Source organism: Hemitrygon akajei, chromosome 13 (genome assembly GCF_048418815.1).
Source record: "Hemitrygon akajei chromosome 13, sHemAka1.3, whole genome shotgun sequence".
Classification (NCBI taxonomy): Eukaryota; Metazoa; Chordata; class Chondrichthyes; order Myliobatiformes; family Dasyatidae; genus Hemitrygon; species Hemitrygon akajei.
In genome coordinates this window covers 66,139,812-66,157,650 of record NC_133136.1, presented here as the reverse complement: position 1 = coordinate 66,157,650, position 17,839 = coordinate 66,139,812, and the positions used below count along the sequence as shown (strand labels likewise).

Below are 17,839 nucleotides of genomic sequence, written 5' to 3'. Positions count from 1 at the left end.
CAGGAGAAGGTGGGAGTGGAGGATGCTATCACGTATTTGCTGCACAAATCCCTCTCTCACCTGGATGGGGTCAGTGGTGCTGTGAGGATTACATTCCTGGACTTCTCTAGTGCCTTTAATACCATCCAGCCCAGGATCTTAAGGCACAAACTAACGGAGATGGGAGTAGACTCTCACATGGTGGCTTGGATAGTGGACTACTTGACAGATAGACCTCAGTATGTGCGGTTGGGAGACTGTAGGTCTGACACGGTGGTCAGCAGCACAGGAGCGCCGCAGGGGACCGTGCTCTCTCCGGTCCTGTTCACCCTGTACACATCAGACTTCCAATATAACTCGGAGTCCTGCCATGTGCAGAAGTTCGTTGATGACACGGCCATAGTGGGGTGTGTCAGGAATGGACAGGAGGAAGAGTATAGGAAACTGATACAGGACTTTGTGATATGGTGCAACTTAAACTACCTGCGTCTCAATATCACCAAGACCAAGGAGATGGTGGTGGACTTTAGGAGATCTAGGCCTCATATGGAGCCAGTGATCATTAATGGAGAATGTGTGGAGCAGGTTAAGACCTACAAGTATCTGGGAGTGCAGTTAGACGAGAAGCTAGACTGGACTGCCAACACAGATGCCTTGTGCAGGAAGGCACAGAGTCGACTGTACTTCCTTAGAAGGTTGGCGTCATTCAATGTTTGTAGTGAGATGCTGAAGATGTTCTATAGGTCAGTTGTGGAGAGCGCCCTCTTCTTTGTGGTGGCGTGTTGGGGAGGCAGCATTAAGAAGAGGGATGCCTCACGTCTTAATAAGCTGGTAAGGAAGGCGGGCTCTGTCGTGGGCACAGAACTGGAGAGTATGACATCGGTAGCAGAGCGAAGGGTGCTGAGTAGGCTACGGTCAATCATGGAAAACCCTGAACATCCTCTGCATAGCACCATCCAGAGACAGAGAAGCAGCTTCAGCGGCAGGTTACTATTGATGCAATGCTCCTCAGACAGGATGAAGAGGTCAATACTCCCCAATGCCATTCGGCTTTACAATTCAACCGCCAGGGGTAAGATATGTTAAAGTGCCGGGGTTAGGACTGAGCTTAAGTTACCATTCAATTAATTTTAGTAAACTATTTAAGAACTTTTTAAAAGCTATTTATTAATGCTTTTTGAGAGGGTGATTTTAGATGCATATCATATTTATACTGAGTTAAGTATTGTTTGTAATTAGTTTTGCTACAATAAGTGTATGGGACATTGGAAAAAATGTTGAATTTCCCCATGGGGATGAATAAAGTATCTATCTATCTATCTATCTATCTATCTAAAGGCCTGTTTCTGTGCTGTAATTTTCTATGGTTCTATGATAAGTTGGACAACTTGATCAATGAGTCCACTGCATTCACAGATAGGAGGAGGATGTCCTCTAATTCTACTACTGTCCTTTTCCAGAGGAGTTCTAACTCTGTGTGTTATAGACAAACAGAATAATCTGTGAATTTACTTGTGTTGTAGTTTCATAATACAATTAGATATTCTTGGAAAAGAAGACTGTATATTTTTTGTTTGCCATGTCATTGTGCCATTATGTTTAAGACTAGGATTATTATTTATTTATTCTCACTATGCTGTCATCAATATCAAGGCAAACATTTATTGCTCATAACTAATTAGTCCTGTGATGATGGTGTTGAGATGCCACTTCCAACTGTTCCCAATCTATATGGTGAAGAAACTCCCAAAGTGCTTTTTAGTAGGAAGTCCCAAAATTTTGGCCTAATAAGGCCAAGGCAAGTCAGGAGGACATGTGACTTGAAGGGGAACAAGGAGGTGCAAGTGTCCCGATGCACTCGCAATCTTGACATGTATGGAATAATTCCATGTTTTGGAAATACAGTATTACCAAAGAAGCCTTGGTGAGTTGCTGTACTTCAAGCAGAAAAATGAATCTCACATATGGTGTAGGAAACTAAAATCAGACTGGCCCTTGTGGAATATAAAGATAGTGAGAAAGTGCTCAAGCAGGGTATTAGAAAAGCATTAGGGGTGCATGAAAAGTCCTAGGTGAGCAGGATCAAAGAGAATCCCAAGGCATTTTATACTTAGACTGAGAAAAGGAGGATGATGAAGGAGACAGTAGGTCCACTCAAGAAAAAAGGAAGAAATATCTTTCTTGGAATCACAGCAAATAACTAATGTACTAAGTGACTACCTTGCATTACTATTTACCAAGGAGAGGAATTTGGACAGCAGTGAAAACAGAGTTGGGCATACTAATGTGCTGGGATTTTTTTTTTGAGATTAAGGAGGTGGTAAGTGTTGTGTCTTCTGAAAATCCTTAAAGTAGATAAGTTCAGAAGGCCTGATGGCATATATCTCAGAATACCAAAAAAGCAAGTGAACAGATTGCTGTGGCTTTAACAAAGATTACCGTGTTATCAGTAGCAACAGGAGAGGTCTCCATGGACTGGAGTGTAGCTGTTCAAGAAGGGAAATAGGGATAATCCGAGTAATGATAGCCAGTGAGCCTCACATAAATGGCAGGAAAGCTATTGGAGAGGATACTTAGGATAGAATTTATGCTCATTTAGAGAGTCATGGCCTGCTTAGGGACAAACGGCATCAATTTGTGTGGGGCAGGCTATGCCTTACAAACTTGATTGAGTCTTTTAAGGAGGTGACTAAGGTGATTAATGTGGGTAAGGCAGTGGACGTTAAGGTATTTGATAAGCTCCCTCATTGTAGATTGATTCGGAAGATAATGATGCATGGGATCTAGGGTAAAGTGCAAGTTTGGATTCAGAACTGTTTTGCCCATCAAAGACAGAGAATAGTGATGAAAGGCCATTATTATGGCGGGAGGTCTGTGATGAATGGTGTTCCACAAGGATCAGTGCTGGGACCTCTGTAGTTTGTGATATATATCAATAATCTGGTTGGAAATGTAGATAGGTGGATTACAAGTTTGCAAATGACTCCAAGACCGGTGGAGTTATGAGCAATATAAAGGACTATCAAAGAATACAGTGGGATATATAGCAGCTATAAGATTGTTGCACTTTGAGAAGTTAAAGGAAAGAAGAAAGTATACGATTAATGGTAGACCTATGAACAGCAGACGTTGAATAAAAGAGTAACGAAGTCATGCTGCACCATGAAATCTTTGGTCACCCAAGCTTGAAGTAACATGCAGTCCAGGTCACCCCATTATAGGAAGGATATGGAGACTGAAGAAGAGATTTACCAGGATGCTGCCTGAATCACAAGGAAATGTTGGACTAACATGTCCCTGAATGCTTGTGAAGAGGACTTTGTAATGTAAAGGCCTGGTAGCTGGCATTGTTTCATTGGACAGACCACCCATGCATCCATGTTGCGTTGGCTTAGGAAAACAGATTGTCTTGATAGGAATCAGCTCAGAGTCCATCGCTTTGGTCCAGTTTGGGAGTTGGCCAGATCTGATAAGGGCAGCAAATTTCCTTTCCAAGAGACATCAGTGAATAGGATAGGTTCTACAGCAATCTAGTAAATAGTCTAGAAATTGGGTTATTCCTATTTTGGCACTAAAAAAACATTATGCTTACCATTAGTTCCCCATTGGTTCTCAGGGCCAAATTGAAAACAAATCGTTTGAAAAGACATTTGAAATCACATTAGTGGGGTTTACATCCATCTGCGGTTCCAGATGGAACAGGGCTCAGTTTGGTCCAGCAGCCAGCACTGCTGCTCAACTCATGGAAAGGCATCTTACCAGCTCATCGCTGGAAAAATAACACACAGAATGTTGTAGCACACACTGTGCACTATTGTAGGGGCCCAAGCAGACTGCCATCAGTTCTGAAACTCTCAGGCAAGACTGTGATGTTAACAGTATGCCTCTGGAAACAGCCAGAGAAGTAACAATCTGTTCCTATTTTAGTGAATCTGCTCCACATCAGTTATTGGAGCTTGAACTAAAATTCATATCGGTGTCGGCAAAATCATTCATTAATTTGATGTTAGCAGTTAAGGACCTGATTCAGGAGAAAAAGCCAGGCATACTAAAGAGAATCACTCACAGAAGTACCTGATCCAATTCTGTGATAGGTAAAATTTCACATGGAAAGTGTGATACTTTCTGGGTAGAATTCATTTTTAACATGATAGTGCATAGAAGATGTGCCTCACAATCCAATTCATTTGCTTAATTTTCTAAACAAGTCCAGTCCAATCTATTCTCAGAAGTTAGTGATGATTTTGAAAGAAATTGATATGGTATCTCTTACTTTGTGTTATATGGAACTGTAAATTCTCCCAACCCCAAGAAATGGAAGGAAATATCAGAGGAAATTAAGAAAGTCTTTAAAACAGCTGTAAACCTACTGCAACAGCGAGGAACAATGCATAGCTCCAAAGCCAAGAAGTATCTCTGTTCAGGTAAGAACTTGTATTTTTTTACTACAAAATAAATAGTTCAATAAGGAAAATGAAATCTGTTGCGTTGTGGCTAGAAATTGTGTTTCAAAGAATATAATAATTAATCAGTGTTGTCAGTGAAAGTTATCAGAAGCTCTTGGACACTTACAGTCTGGCCTACCTCGAAAGAAGTGCAGTAGCAGATTTGCCAATCATCCAAGTGTAAATCAAAGCCATCAGGAAAGTTATTAGGACCAACAAACAAAATTTTTTTTGGGTGGTATGATAGCGTAGTGATTAATACAACACTTTACAATACCAACGACCCAGATTCAAGCCCCCTTGTTATCTGTAAGAAGTGGTTCTATGTCCTCATGACTGCGTGGGTTTCCTCCAATATCCAAAGACGTACCAGTTGGTATGTTAATTAGTCATTGCAAATTGTCCCATGATTAGGCTAGGATTAAACTGGGGGTTGCTGGGCAACACCGCTCAAAGTGCCCAAGTGCCTATTCTGCACTGTATCTCAACAAGTAAATAAATAAATAGAAACTTAAAAGGCGTTCAGTTCCCAAAAACAGTTACAATAACATTTCTTGAAGATTAGGTTGAAGACATATATGAGGTTCGAGATAAAGTCAGCTTGTGTTGTGAGTAATTCATAAAACCTAATCAAATGGCTATTCAAAAGTCTTTCCCTCTGCTTCTCTTATTCTCATACAATCAGAAAATCTCAGAGAATCTTACAGTATGGGAGGAGGGGAGGCATTTGACCTTTCACGTTTATGCTCGCTCTTTAAAAGAACTGCTGAATTAATCTCATTCCTCTGTTGAAAAGGAAATTATATTATAAATAGTAGTTTAAAATATGTTGTCTTTATAAATATTGGGGAACATATTTACTACCATTTATAGAAGGAAACAAAATATTTTTGATCTTATCAGAATATATTGAAATTGTCTAGCCATTTCACCTTCAATTTTACACATACAAAATGCTAGAGAAAGTCAGCAGGTCAGGCAACATCTATGGAACTGAATAAAGAGTCAATGTTTTGGGCCAAGGTTCTTCATCAGGAGTGAAAAGGAAGGGCGAAGAGGCCAGAATACCTTATGAGAGGAGAAAAACATGGGATTCAGGCAAGACTTGTGAAAATGTGTTCTTGGTAGTTAGTGTGGACAGTGTGACAAAAAGCCTGTTTCTGTGCTCTATGACTTTGGGACTATTAAGCTTAGGAAAGTTAAATTAAAATCATATTAGTCAGCACGTCATATTGTCATGACTGATGAGGCACAATATGGTGGCCTCTTAACTTGGTTAGTTCACTTTTAATTCTCAGAGGTCCCCCTTAGTAAATTCATTTATTTTCCTTACTAGAGTTCTTTGATTTGCCTTGTTTCAAGTGAATACATAAAGTCCAATGAATAATAATATCCTTTCATTTTAATAGAAGATCTTCCTATTAAGTCAAATTCAAAGCCAACAGCACTAGGCTTTCTGTGAACTTCTAAAGATCTTTGTGGACAAGAGTCTTTTAAATGAATTGATAAAGTTCAACTTGACAAATATCTTGAATTGTTGTGACTCCATATGTGAAAGATAATGAATTATTGGTTCTCTTTACATGAAGCAATTGAAGATGAGTTTGAGTTTGCCTTGGGAAACCAAACACCAGCATTTCTGAGGAAGTGTGTGTGTTATATCAGGAAAATTGCTAACATTGATCGTCATGTGAAGAATCCAAAAATGGGCCGGTACATGGACATCATAGAGGTCAATGGAAAATTTATGCGAGATCCAGTTGCAAGTGAGAAACTTGTGAAACTCAGGGATGAGTTCATTCCTACAATTGTTGCCTCTTCCAACCTGAGAGTATACACCTCCATCACCCACTGCGATATGAAACTTGGATATTCAGAGAATGTAGAGAACCATTATGTTGAAGGCCTTTGTAAGCAGTTCTATGATGATATGATTGACATTATTCAATCAACAGTTCAACAGAACTTTGATATTGAAACAGATGCACTTTATGATGAAGTGCTGCAGCACTTATCCCTTTGTAAAATGTACGCCTCTTTCTACCAATACCAATGTGAGGCTTTGAACCTCATACACAAATACGTACGGCCTTGTAAACCAGGACAGGTGAACCCACTTGTGGTGTATGGTGGACCTTGTACAGGCAAAACACTTCTTCTGGCAAAGGTGGCACAGCAGGTAAAAACAGCTTATCTATATTTTGTGCCTTTACGTCTGATGATTTTATTGGATGTGGCAAAGTCTATTTGCATTACCCTTGTAAATCTATGTTGTGTCAGATTAAAATAAACATAAATTAAATAAAATTAAACTCAATTGGAAAGTCAGAATTAAAAATGTTCCACTTTCAGTAACCAGAAGTTAGTTCATGTCAGACTCGATGGGTTTTTCTTTACCATTCATTGTCATACAAGGATATGAGAATATACAGTAAGAACATAAGAAAGCAGAGTTAGCCATTCAGATTCTTGCAGCTGCTCTGAAATTCAGTAAGATCATGGCTAATGTTTTAAATCAACTCTGTTATTCTGTACTAACTCCATATACCACCCCCCTTCTCCTAATATCTAAAATTCTATAGATATAATCATTCCAGAGATTCAGCACTATCCAGGTGAGGAAATTTACTTCCAACTCTGTCCTGAGTGGCTAATCCTCAGTTTGAGACTGTAGGCTTGGTTCTGGACATCCAAGCCAGGGAAGGCATCATCCCTGCATTGAGCTTGACAAGCCCTCCATCAAAAAATGTGTACATTTCAGTGAGATCACCCCTCAGTTTTCCACATGATCTGATGGCCCACATCCAAGGGTTTCAACAAGATGACTATTTTGATAGTAGATGCACTAGTTGAAGGAGACAGAAAACAGGAAACTATAGACCAGTTTGCCTGACATCAATCGATAAGAAATGCCAGAATTTATTATAAAGAAAATGGTAAAAGTACACTAAGAACATAATCATTGGTAGAGTAATCATTAATTTATGAAAGGGATATCATTTTTGATAAAGCCATTAAAGTTGTTTTGAGAATATAAGTAGCAGATTCGAGAAGAATGTAGAAGTTGGGTAACTTTCAAACAACCTTAGATAAAGCGTTACATGAGATTATTAGTTTTGGGCTTAGGTTGAAGACTTGGTTTATGGATAGAAAAGAAACAGCAGGGACCAGAGCATGTGTTCACATTGGGAAGCTGTAACTGATGGCACTGAAGGAATGGTGCTGGGGTCCCAGCTGTTCACAATCTATTCCAATGATTTGAATGAGATCAAGAGAAATAGATCCAAATTTTCACCCTTAACACATGATCTCTAGATTTAGTCACAGATAACCTCAGTGAAAAAGCCTACTTGCATTGCACTATCTAATCCCCTCATAATTTTGAATACCTCTATCAAACTTCCCCACATTCTTCTACGCTCCAGGGAATAATGTCACAACCTATAACATGGGTGCTCAAGAACTAGCAACATCCTTGTAAATATTTTTCTGCACTCTTATTGACACCTTTCCTGTAGATAGGTGGCCAAATCTGCACACAGAACTCCAAATTAGGCCTGACCAACGCTTTATACAACTTCAAATTGACCTCATAAGTCCTGTATTCAATACCTTGATTTATGAAGGGCAATATGCCAAAAATTTTCTTGAGGACCCTATCTACCTGTGACACCACTTTCAAGGAATTATGGTTCTGTATTCCCATATCCTGTACTCCTCAGTGCCTATTGTGCAAATCCTATCCTGGTTTCTCCTTCCAAAGTCCAACACCTCATAATTGTCTGCATTAAATTCAATTTGCCATTTTTCAGACCATTTTTTCCAACTCGTTCATATCCCACTGCAAGTTTTGATTGTCTTCCTCACTCTCCAGTACAGCCCCATCTTGGTGGTATCGCAAATTTGCTGATCCAGTTTACCACGTTATCATCCGGATTGTTGATATAGATGACAAACAACAACAGACGCAGCACCAATCCCTGTGGCACTCCATTAGTCACAGGCCTCCAGTCAGTGAAACAGCCAACTACTACCACTCTTTTGCTTCTCTGAAATGCCAGTGCCTAATCCAATTTACTATGCCATCTTGAATGCCAAGCAATTGAACCTTCTTGACCAATTCCCCACATGGACCTTGTCAATGACCTTGCTGAGGTCTATGTAGATAACATCCACAGCCATGCCTTCATCAAATTTCCTGGTAATTTCCTTCAAAAACTCTTAAGATTGATTAGACATGACCTACCATGCACAAAATCACGTTGACTTTCCCTAATCAGTCCCTGTTTATCCAAATACTTATATCCTTTAGAATGCCTCTCAGTAACTTACCCACTACTGATGTCAGGCTCATCGGCCTATAATTTCCTTACTCATTCGTAGAGCTTTTTTTAAACAATAGAACAACATCAACTATCCTCCTAACCTCCAGCACCTCATCCGTGGCTAAGGATGTTTTAAATATCTCTGCTATGGCCCCGATAATTTCTGCACTAGCCTCCCACAGGGTCCAAGGGAACACCTTGTCAGATTCCCATGAATTTACCCACTCTTATTGCCTCAAGTCAGCAAACACCTCCTCCACTGTAATCTGTACAGTATACAGCCCATAGTCTCACTGCTGTTTTGTGTCACTTCTATAGATTCTATGTGTATCTCCCGATTAAATACAGTTGAAAAAATCCATTTAAGATCTTACCCTTCCCTGTCTGCTCCATGCATAGATGAACCAGAGGACCAATTTTGTCCTTTACTATATATATGTGGGAGCCCTAGGGATTCTCTTTCACCTTGTCTGCCAGACAACATCATGCCTTGTTTTAGCCCTTCTGATTTCCTTCTCTTGCATGTCTTATATTCAAGTATCTAATTTGTTCCTCCCTGCCTGTACCTGCTAGGCACCTCCTTTTTCTTAAATAGGTCCTCAATATCTCTCAAAAACCAAGGTTCCACAAACCTATTAACCTTGTCTTTTATTCTGACAGGAACATAAACACTCTGTATTCTCAAAATTTCACTTGTGAAGGCTTCCCTCTTACCAAGTACATTTTTGCCAGAAATTAACCTGTTCCAATCCGCACTTGCCAAATCCTTTCTGGTACCATCAAATCTGGCTTTTCTCCCATTTAGAATCTCAACTCAAGGATCAGACATAATCTTTTCCATAATTATCTTGAAACTAATGGCATTATGACCACCTGATGCAAAGTGTTCCCCTATACAAACTTCTGTTACCTGTCCTGTCTCATTCTCTAAAAGAAGATCTAGTATCACACTCTCTCTAATTGGGACCTCTATGTACTGATCAAGGAAACTTTACTGAACACATTTGACAAACTCTATCCCATCCAGCCCTTTTACAGTAAGGGAGTCCCAGTCAACATGAGGAAAGTTAAAATCTCCTACTATAACAAATTTATGTTTCTTGCAACAGTCTGCAATCTCTCTATAAATTTGCTCCTCTAACTCCTGTGGACTGTTGGGTGGTCTATAATATAATCCCATTAACGTGGTCATCCATTTCTTATTCCTCAGTTCCACTCATATAGCTTCAGTAGATGAGCTCTCCAGTCTGTCCCATCAGAGCATTGACATGACATTTTCCCTGATCAGAAATGTAACCCATCCCCCTTTAATTGCTCCCACTCTATCATATCTAAAACAAGGGGACCCTGGAACACTGAACTGCCAGTCCTGCCCATCCTGCAACCAAGTCTCACCAATGGCTACAATGTCATAATTCCACATACTGATCCATGCCGTAAATTCACTTGCCTTTCCTACAATACTGCTTGCATTGAAGTATATACAATTCAGAACATTGGTCCCGCCATGCTCAACCTTTCGATTCTTGTCTTTGTATGCAGGCTGAACAACGTTTGCCCCCACATCCACTCCACAACCTGCTCTGGCACTCTGGTCCCATCCCCTTACAACTCTGGTTTAAACCCCGCCTCCTTCACCCCAACATGCAGCTCTGGTGAACCTTCCCACAAGAATATTAATCCTCCTCCTGTTCAGATGCAAACCGTCCCTTCGGTACAGGTCCCAACATCCCCCAGAAGAGAGCCCAAGAGACCTGACTGCTGTGGCTTTCCTATGCCAGGTCATTTCCTCCCAGCAACAGTATCCAATGCTGTACACCTTTGTGGAGAGGAATGGCCGCAGGGTTACTCTACACTGGCTACCCTCCTGACTGTCACCCAGTTACCAGTGCCGTGCACCTTGGTGGTAGCTAACTCCCTGTATGTCCCGTCAATCAACCCCTCAGCCTCACAAATGATCCGGGGGTCATCCTGTTGCAGCTCTAATTCTTTAACAAGGTCTGAAAGAAGCTACGGCTAGATGCACTTCTTGCAGATGTAATCGTAAGGGACACTGAAGGTCTCCCTGTCCTCCTAAATCCTGCAAAAGGAGCATTCCACTATCCTGCCTGGCATCCCCGCTGCTTTAATGTGGAGTACTCACACGTGGAGTACTTTTTACATGATGAGAAGTAGAAAGGTGTACATGTTCAGAGGAACCTAGATGCTTTTGTTATTCGAGTCATGAAAGTGAAAATGCAGGTACTGCAAGCAATTATGAAGACAATTTGTATGTTAACTATCACTACAAGAATTTATGAGCACAAAAATAGAAATATCTTGTTCTACTTGTATGGAGTAAGACTGCATCTAGAATATTGTGCATAAGTCTTCCTTCCTGAGGTAAAACAGACTCCCAATCACAAATTGTATTACATTGCATAATATGGCACCAGACTATGTCCAATCAAACCCACAGCCCCTGTTCACTCCCCGTGGGATGTCAGAGTCACTCTGTGTTTCTCAGTTCACGGATCCTGATGTCCTAGAAGCCTATTGCAAGGCAGAGCACCTGTTAACAATGCCCTGGCCTCAAGCAGCACAAGCTGTCCAGGGGCTGCTCTGCTGGTTTTTGATTGCTTTACTGCTCCACTGCTTCTAAATGCCCCCTATATTCAGGTATATGTGGCAGTGAAAATACTAGAATCCATGTTTAAGATCATGATTACAGCTCACTTGGAATTTCTTAATACAAATTGATAGATTTAACATTTAGTAATGAAAGGGAATTTATTGTAAATCTATTAGAATTTTTTGAGATTGTAATTAGCAGAAGTAAACACAGACCATTTATGCTCAAATGATTTCAAGAAGCATTCGATAAGGGCTCATGAAATCAGAGGCAAAATGTTAGCAGAGATTGAGAATTGGATGTAAAATATTAGCAGGAATTGAGAATGAGTTAACAGATGGGAAACGGAGAATATAAATAAATGGATCATTCTCCGATCAGCAGGTAGTAACTGGTGAGATAGCACAAATATCGGTGCTTGGGTGTCAGCTATTCAGCAACTATATAAATGTCTCTGGTGAGCGACTGAGAGTAATGTGTTCAATTTGCTGACCATGGGAGATACTAGAGAATATCTGTGCAAATGATGTAAGAGGCAGCAAAGGTATATGAATGTTTTAATAAAAGAGGCTAGAGCATGGGAAATGAATTATAGGGAGTACAAGCATGAAATTATTCATTCTGATTAAAACAACATGTAATATATTATGAAGGAAGAAAGGCTGGGAAATTATCACAATTAGAGAGATCTGAGTGTCTTTACAGAAGTAATAAGATAACATGCAGACAAGCAATTAGGAAAACAAATGGCATGTTAACTTTTATGCAAAAGGGTTAGAGTGAAAATGTAAGATGGAATGTGATTCTATTATTGCTGAGACCACACCTGAAGGATTGTATAGCTGTCCTGGACACAGAACCATTTATGTGCCTTAGGGAGAGTACAATGGATGTTCACTGGGTTGATTGCTGAGATTTTAAGACTCCCTGAAGTTTAGAACAAGAGACATCTTGAAATATAGATTTCCTTGGAGGCAGATAAACGCTAAGAGGGTGTTTGCCCTGACAGGAGAGTCTAGAATTAGGCAGCATGGATTAAGAATAAGCAATCTAATATTTAGGATCGAGAAATATTTTTCAAAAGATATTGAGTCTTTAGAATTCACTACACCAGGGACTTCTGAATGTTTGACTGTGACTATATTCAAGACAAAGATGGGTAGATTTTCAAATATTAGTGTAATTTAGATAGATGGGGAAAAGACAGTAAAGTAAATTTTTGAAGTAGTTGGTCAGCTATGGCGGAATAAATACGGCAGACTGAATGGTCAGCTCTTGGTGTCACTTCTTAAAATTCCTGTATATGGTCACATGCTGCCTAGTAAACAGAAATATCACAATTAACTTCATCCCAGAACCTCCGGTTCAGGATTTCTTCTCAAGGAAAATCAACTGGTAGGATCACACCCCAAAAAAGGAAGATAGTCAGTTCTTCAATTATTTTAGTTAAATTTAAATGGATGGCTGTTTGATTGGGCTTGATTGAAGTGAGATTCCAGCCACCCACATTGTGTCCCTAGCAGAAGAAACTATAAATTCTTGCATTGTGGTTTTCAGTCTTCATTATCTGCCAACCTTCGACTGCCTGCATCCAGCAAATCACTTATATCTCATGTATGTTCTCTAAATGTTCATATATTAAGTAATAGAAATGAACATTAAATTATTTTATGTGTTCTGACCAATCAGATCAAATCTTATGACACTGTTTTAAATTTCAGGCCTATTCATGGCTTCAGGAGGAAATGGGCCCCGATTCTGATCCAGTTATAACTGTGAGATTTTTGGGAACATCTGAGTTAAGTACAGAGCTTAAAACCTTACTGCAAAGTCTCTGTGAACAATTAGCCATTAATTATCGATGTCTCATACACAGCTATCCTCAAAAAATACATGACCTGAAGGAATTATTCATCAGTCTACTAAATGAGTCTTCCTTCCATCGGCCTCTAGTGTTAATATTTGATGCTCTGGAGCAATTGTCAGAAGGGGAGGAAGCACGCAGACTGTGGTGGCTTCCCATTCATCTTCCTCACTCGGTACGTGTAATATTGTCGACACTACCCAACAAGCACAGTATTTTGCAAAAGCTGAGATGCTTGATACCGAATGACAGTAACTATATTGAACTGCCACAGCGTGACAGGAAGGTATGCAGCCAAATTTTGAAGTATCAGCTTCTGCAAGTGAAAAGAAAGGTTACCTCAGGTCAGCAGATCTATGTCAATGAAGCCTTAACAAAGTGTACACTGCCCATGTTTGTTAACCTGATTTACCACGAGGTCAAACAGTGGAGATCGCACAAGGATGTTGATGACACTTCACTTTGTGGAACAGTACATGAAAACATTGAACACCTTTTCTGGTCTCTTGAAAATAAGTGTGGATCAAGACTGGTCTCAAGAGCTCTTGGTTTCATCACAATTGCCAAAATCGGTCTGAGTGAAATGGAACTGGAAGATGTCCTTTCACTTGATAACCATGTCCTTAATGAAACCAAAGCAAATTCTGAGCTTCAGAATCCACTGCGGATACCATATTATTTCATCGCAAGATTGAAAGAGGAGCTGTGTGGCTACTTAGTGGAGAGGCAGGTGAGAAGTGTGACCCTTCTGGTTTGGGCGAATCGCCATTTGCATCTGATTGCCCAGAAGTTGTACCTGCAGAATGAGGAAGATGTACATGAAATGCACAGTATCTTGGCAGATTACTTTTTAGGAGTTTGGTCCGGGGGGAGACCGCGGTTGTTTCATCCCGAGCAGAGTCAAATCCAACCTCTGGACAACAACAAGAGTGTGAATGAGGAGAAGCAGCCTGGCGAGAAGACCTTTGACCGGCAAGTCCCTGAGCAACCGTGGGTCTTCCAGTGCAATCCACTGGAACCAGATATCTTCTTTGTGAATCACAGGAAAAGCACTGAGCTGCTGCATCACCTAACGAGGAGTGAGAGGACAGATGACCTCATGTACAATGTGATCATGAACTTCAGCTGGTTGTACACCATGATCAAAATTGGTCACCTTGACAATGTCCTTTCTGACATAGATCTTGCTTACAATTACTCACAAGAGAAAGAACTGAAGTTTCTGGCAAGGACTCTGCGAAGCATCAAGTTGAAAGTCTCGAAGAACCCAAGCTCACTGTCTGCTGAGCTGCAACAGAGGCTTTTGCCGGTCATTAGCTCTTTACCAAAGCTGAGGCATCTTCTATTAGAGTGCGACAAAGATGGTCCAAAGTATTGCTCGATTGTGCCTTTGCACTCCTCCCTGGATGTGATGTACAGCCCCGAACGACTCCCACTGACCAGCAGCCATGCACACGTGATAGAGGTGCTGCCAACGTCAAGCCCTAATGTGATCATCGCTGCACTGGAAAACGGTTCCATCACTACCTGGGACGTGGAGTCACAGCAGATTCTGCGGCAAATTACCACTTCAAACTCGGCTGTGCTGGGGATGAAGCTTACGCACGATGAGAAGTACCTGGTGGTATCCACAACAAAAAATACGTTGCTGATATACGACAATCATAATTCATGCCAGCTGTCGGAGGTGGAGATCAAGGGCTCCAAGCACTGCATCGCGGGTGGAGGCAACAGTTTCATATATGGCTTTACTTTATCAATTAACCATGCCCTTGCATGGTTGCAGGGTAGTAAAGATGTGCATGTGATTGATTTAATTTATGGATGGCCACTCTACCAGTTCCATTGCTGGTATGAAGTTACTTGTGTCCAATGTTCTCCTGATGGAGTATATGCATTCTGCGGCCAGTGCTTGAACACAACCACCATTTTCCTCTTGGGAAGTGGTGAGAAGCTGTCCACAGTGACATCAGAATTTTCTGGGGGATATGTAAAATCCCTTCTCCTTCTGGCTGCAGTTCAAGAACTGGTGATGATTGATAACGAAGGTAGCCTCTCTGTTTGGAACATAGATGAGATTACGAATCCTCAGCTGATCGAGGACTTTGACTGCAGAGGGAAAGACAACGAAGTAGTGAGCCTAGAGCTGTCAGAAGACCAAAGCTCAATCCTCATCTGTAAGGCTTTCAGTATTGAGGTGTTAGACACTAGCATTTGGAAGGTGACTGAAAAGTTCAAAGCAAAACACAATGAACGCTTCATATCAGCAGTCCTTTCTAAAAACTGTGACTCAATTATTGCTTCGATGGAACACATGTCATCGATATTTGTGTGGCGGAGAGACACTGGACAGTGCATGGCAAGTCTGCAGGAGATTTCAGGAGCCAATGTAAAGCTGGTTAAATCAAACCAACACAATTTGCTGCTGTCTTTGACAAGCAATGGCATTCTCTCTGTGTGGGATATAGACATCATAACGGCCATCTCGAACATTGACAAAACCGGGAAAGCAATTCAAAGCCTTCTCCTGCCAGGCAAAGGTGAACTAATTTACACACTGGATGGCTCAGAGTCTGTATATAAATGGAGTTTCAGTACGGGATATATAGAAGCTGTATTTAAACATGAGAGCATTGTGGAAAACTGTGTTCTCACATCATCAGGTGAGTTCATGGTCACATCCGATGACAAAGGCAACCAATACATCTGGCACGCTGTTACTGGAGACAACATCTTCCGCATCAATGGGCAGAGGATATCCCAGCTACTGATTACACACAATGATCAGTTTGTAGTCTCCCTCTGTAACCAAGGTATCTCTCGGGTATGGAGGCTGTCCACTGGTCATAAAGTCTGTAATATTCTGGTTCCCATGCAGAACGCTTTCATCACATACCCTAACACCTTCGTAATTGGTGTTTCAAAAAACAAATTATTGGCTGTCAGTTTGTGGACAGGAAGCGTTACAAAGAAGTTCTGCTGTGACGATGATACAACCATAGTAAACTTCAAGCTGATCCCTGATTCTCCAGACTATGTAGTTTTCATTACATCAGCTGAAACCCTCTTTATTTGGAGTGTGACAGAGGAAGCAGTGTGCAGACGTGTGCAGCTTCCAAATAATTTCCTAAAAAACCTGGAGGATTTTCAGATATCTCCCAACGGGAAACTGGGAATTTTGTCACGGGGCGACGACAACATTAACATCATGGACTTGCACAATGGGAAGCTGCGACTTGTTCCTGCCACTGGAATTATTTGGCGTCAGAAACTATCACGTGATGGTCGTTACCTAGTGTACATCTGTTTCAGAAACTGCAGTGATGATATTGACAATGAGGCTGTGTCTAGTTTAATCGTGGTCAGGTTGGCTGATGGGAAAAATATTGGAGCATGCTCACTTTACAAGACTCCAGCTTTTCTGAGTCTCTCACAACGCCATCTGAACATCATTGTGGGCTTTGACGATGGCAGCATTGGAACCTACACTGTCGTAGACCGAGTTGACGCAGCCTTAAAAATTAAAATAGCCACGTCAAACAGCCGACATATTTTTAGTAACTCATCTCGGCAAATCAGACCTAAACGTGCGAATTTTACATGCAAGCACATAGCAGACTGCGTATGGAGAGAGTCTACTGAGGTTTTTGCCAGGGATAGCCCAATTATGGTCTCTGATTCATGTGAAACACAGGAGACAACACCTACCAAAAAGCAACCTTACAGTTCTGATAAAGCAGGTTCAACATTACAAATAGACTACAAATGTCAGAACTTCACAGCTGAAAGCTAAGCCATGTTTTTGTGTGTGCAAAAAGAAAGTGTATACAGAAAAAATATTTTAATATGCTGGGTGTAATTTTAAAAGTCACTCAAAGATACTTTGGTTTTATTACTTTTGAGAAGAGTTATTCACTATTTCAAGACGACCAATATCTCAGGAGTAAATTAAAACTTTTCAATTCAAAACATTTTTCTTTATTTGGATGCTATAACTTTTCCTGGCATTGTTTCTCTGGTTGACTCCTGGCAGGCTCATTATGGATATTAATGTATACGCATAATGTTTTACCTCTTAGGATTTCTGGGTAAATGTTTTAATCCGGCCTGATATTTCTCTATTAACTTTAAATAGTACTATCCTGATTGAAATAACTGATGTAACTTGTTTTCGGGTATTTTTTTAATGGGCTTTACCAAATCAACCTTAAATTCTTAGGAGGGACAGTGTCCTGAACTGGACAGAATAAATGAAAAGTAAACTGATGATCTGATCAGAATACAGGAGGTAACAACAGTGAATAATTACATTGATCACTTCATTTCTTGGTTTTCATCCTTTTTTTATAAAGAAATTACACTTTCTAAAATAGAAGCACAGTGAAGTGAGCAACTTCCAGCTATTCTCTTGGAAAATCCAACTCAGAATACCAATTTTTACAGCTTGCAGACATTGTTGTTCTCCTTCTTAAGACACACTTTGGTATTGTGTATTGTTTGAGCTCACACTTTTCCACAATGTTTAATTCATAAATGAGAAAAAATATTTGTTAGACAAAGCACTCTAAGAAAATTATACATCTAGAGATGATTTGATATTCTGGCTGGAGTCTTG

General features: G+C 40.5%; 1 protein-coding gene across 1 annotated transcript in view; it reads left to right on the top strand.

The window, feature by feature from the left end:
* nwd2 (NACHT and WD repeat domain containing 2) overlaps window positions 1-17,506 on the top strand; it is a 137,929-nt gene extending 120,423 nt beyond the window's left edge. Inside the window, exons 5-7 of the mRNA XM_073064855.1 lie at window positions 4,292-4,403; window positions 6,014-6,603; window positions 13,082-17,506. Of these exons, the coding sequence (XP_072920956.1) occupies window positions 4,292-4,403; window positions 6,014-6,603; window positions 13,082-17,017 (4,638 nt within the window). The 3' untranslated portion in view covers window positions 17,018-17,506. The remainder of the gene's footprint in view (window positions 1-4,291; window positions 4,404-6,013; window positions 6,604-13,081) is intronic.
* The last annotated feature ends 333 nt before the right edge of the window (window positions 17,507-17,839 follow it).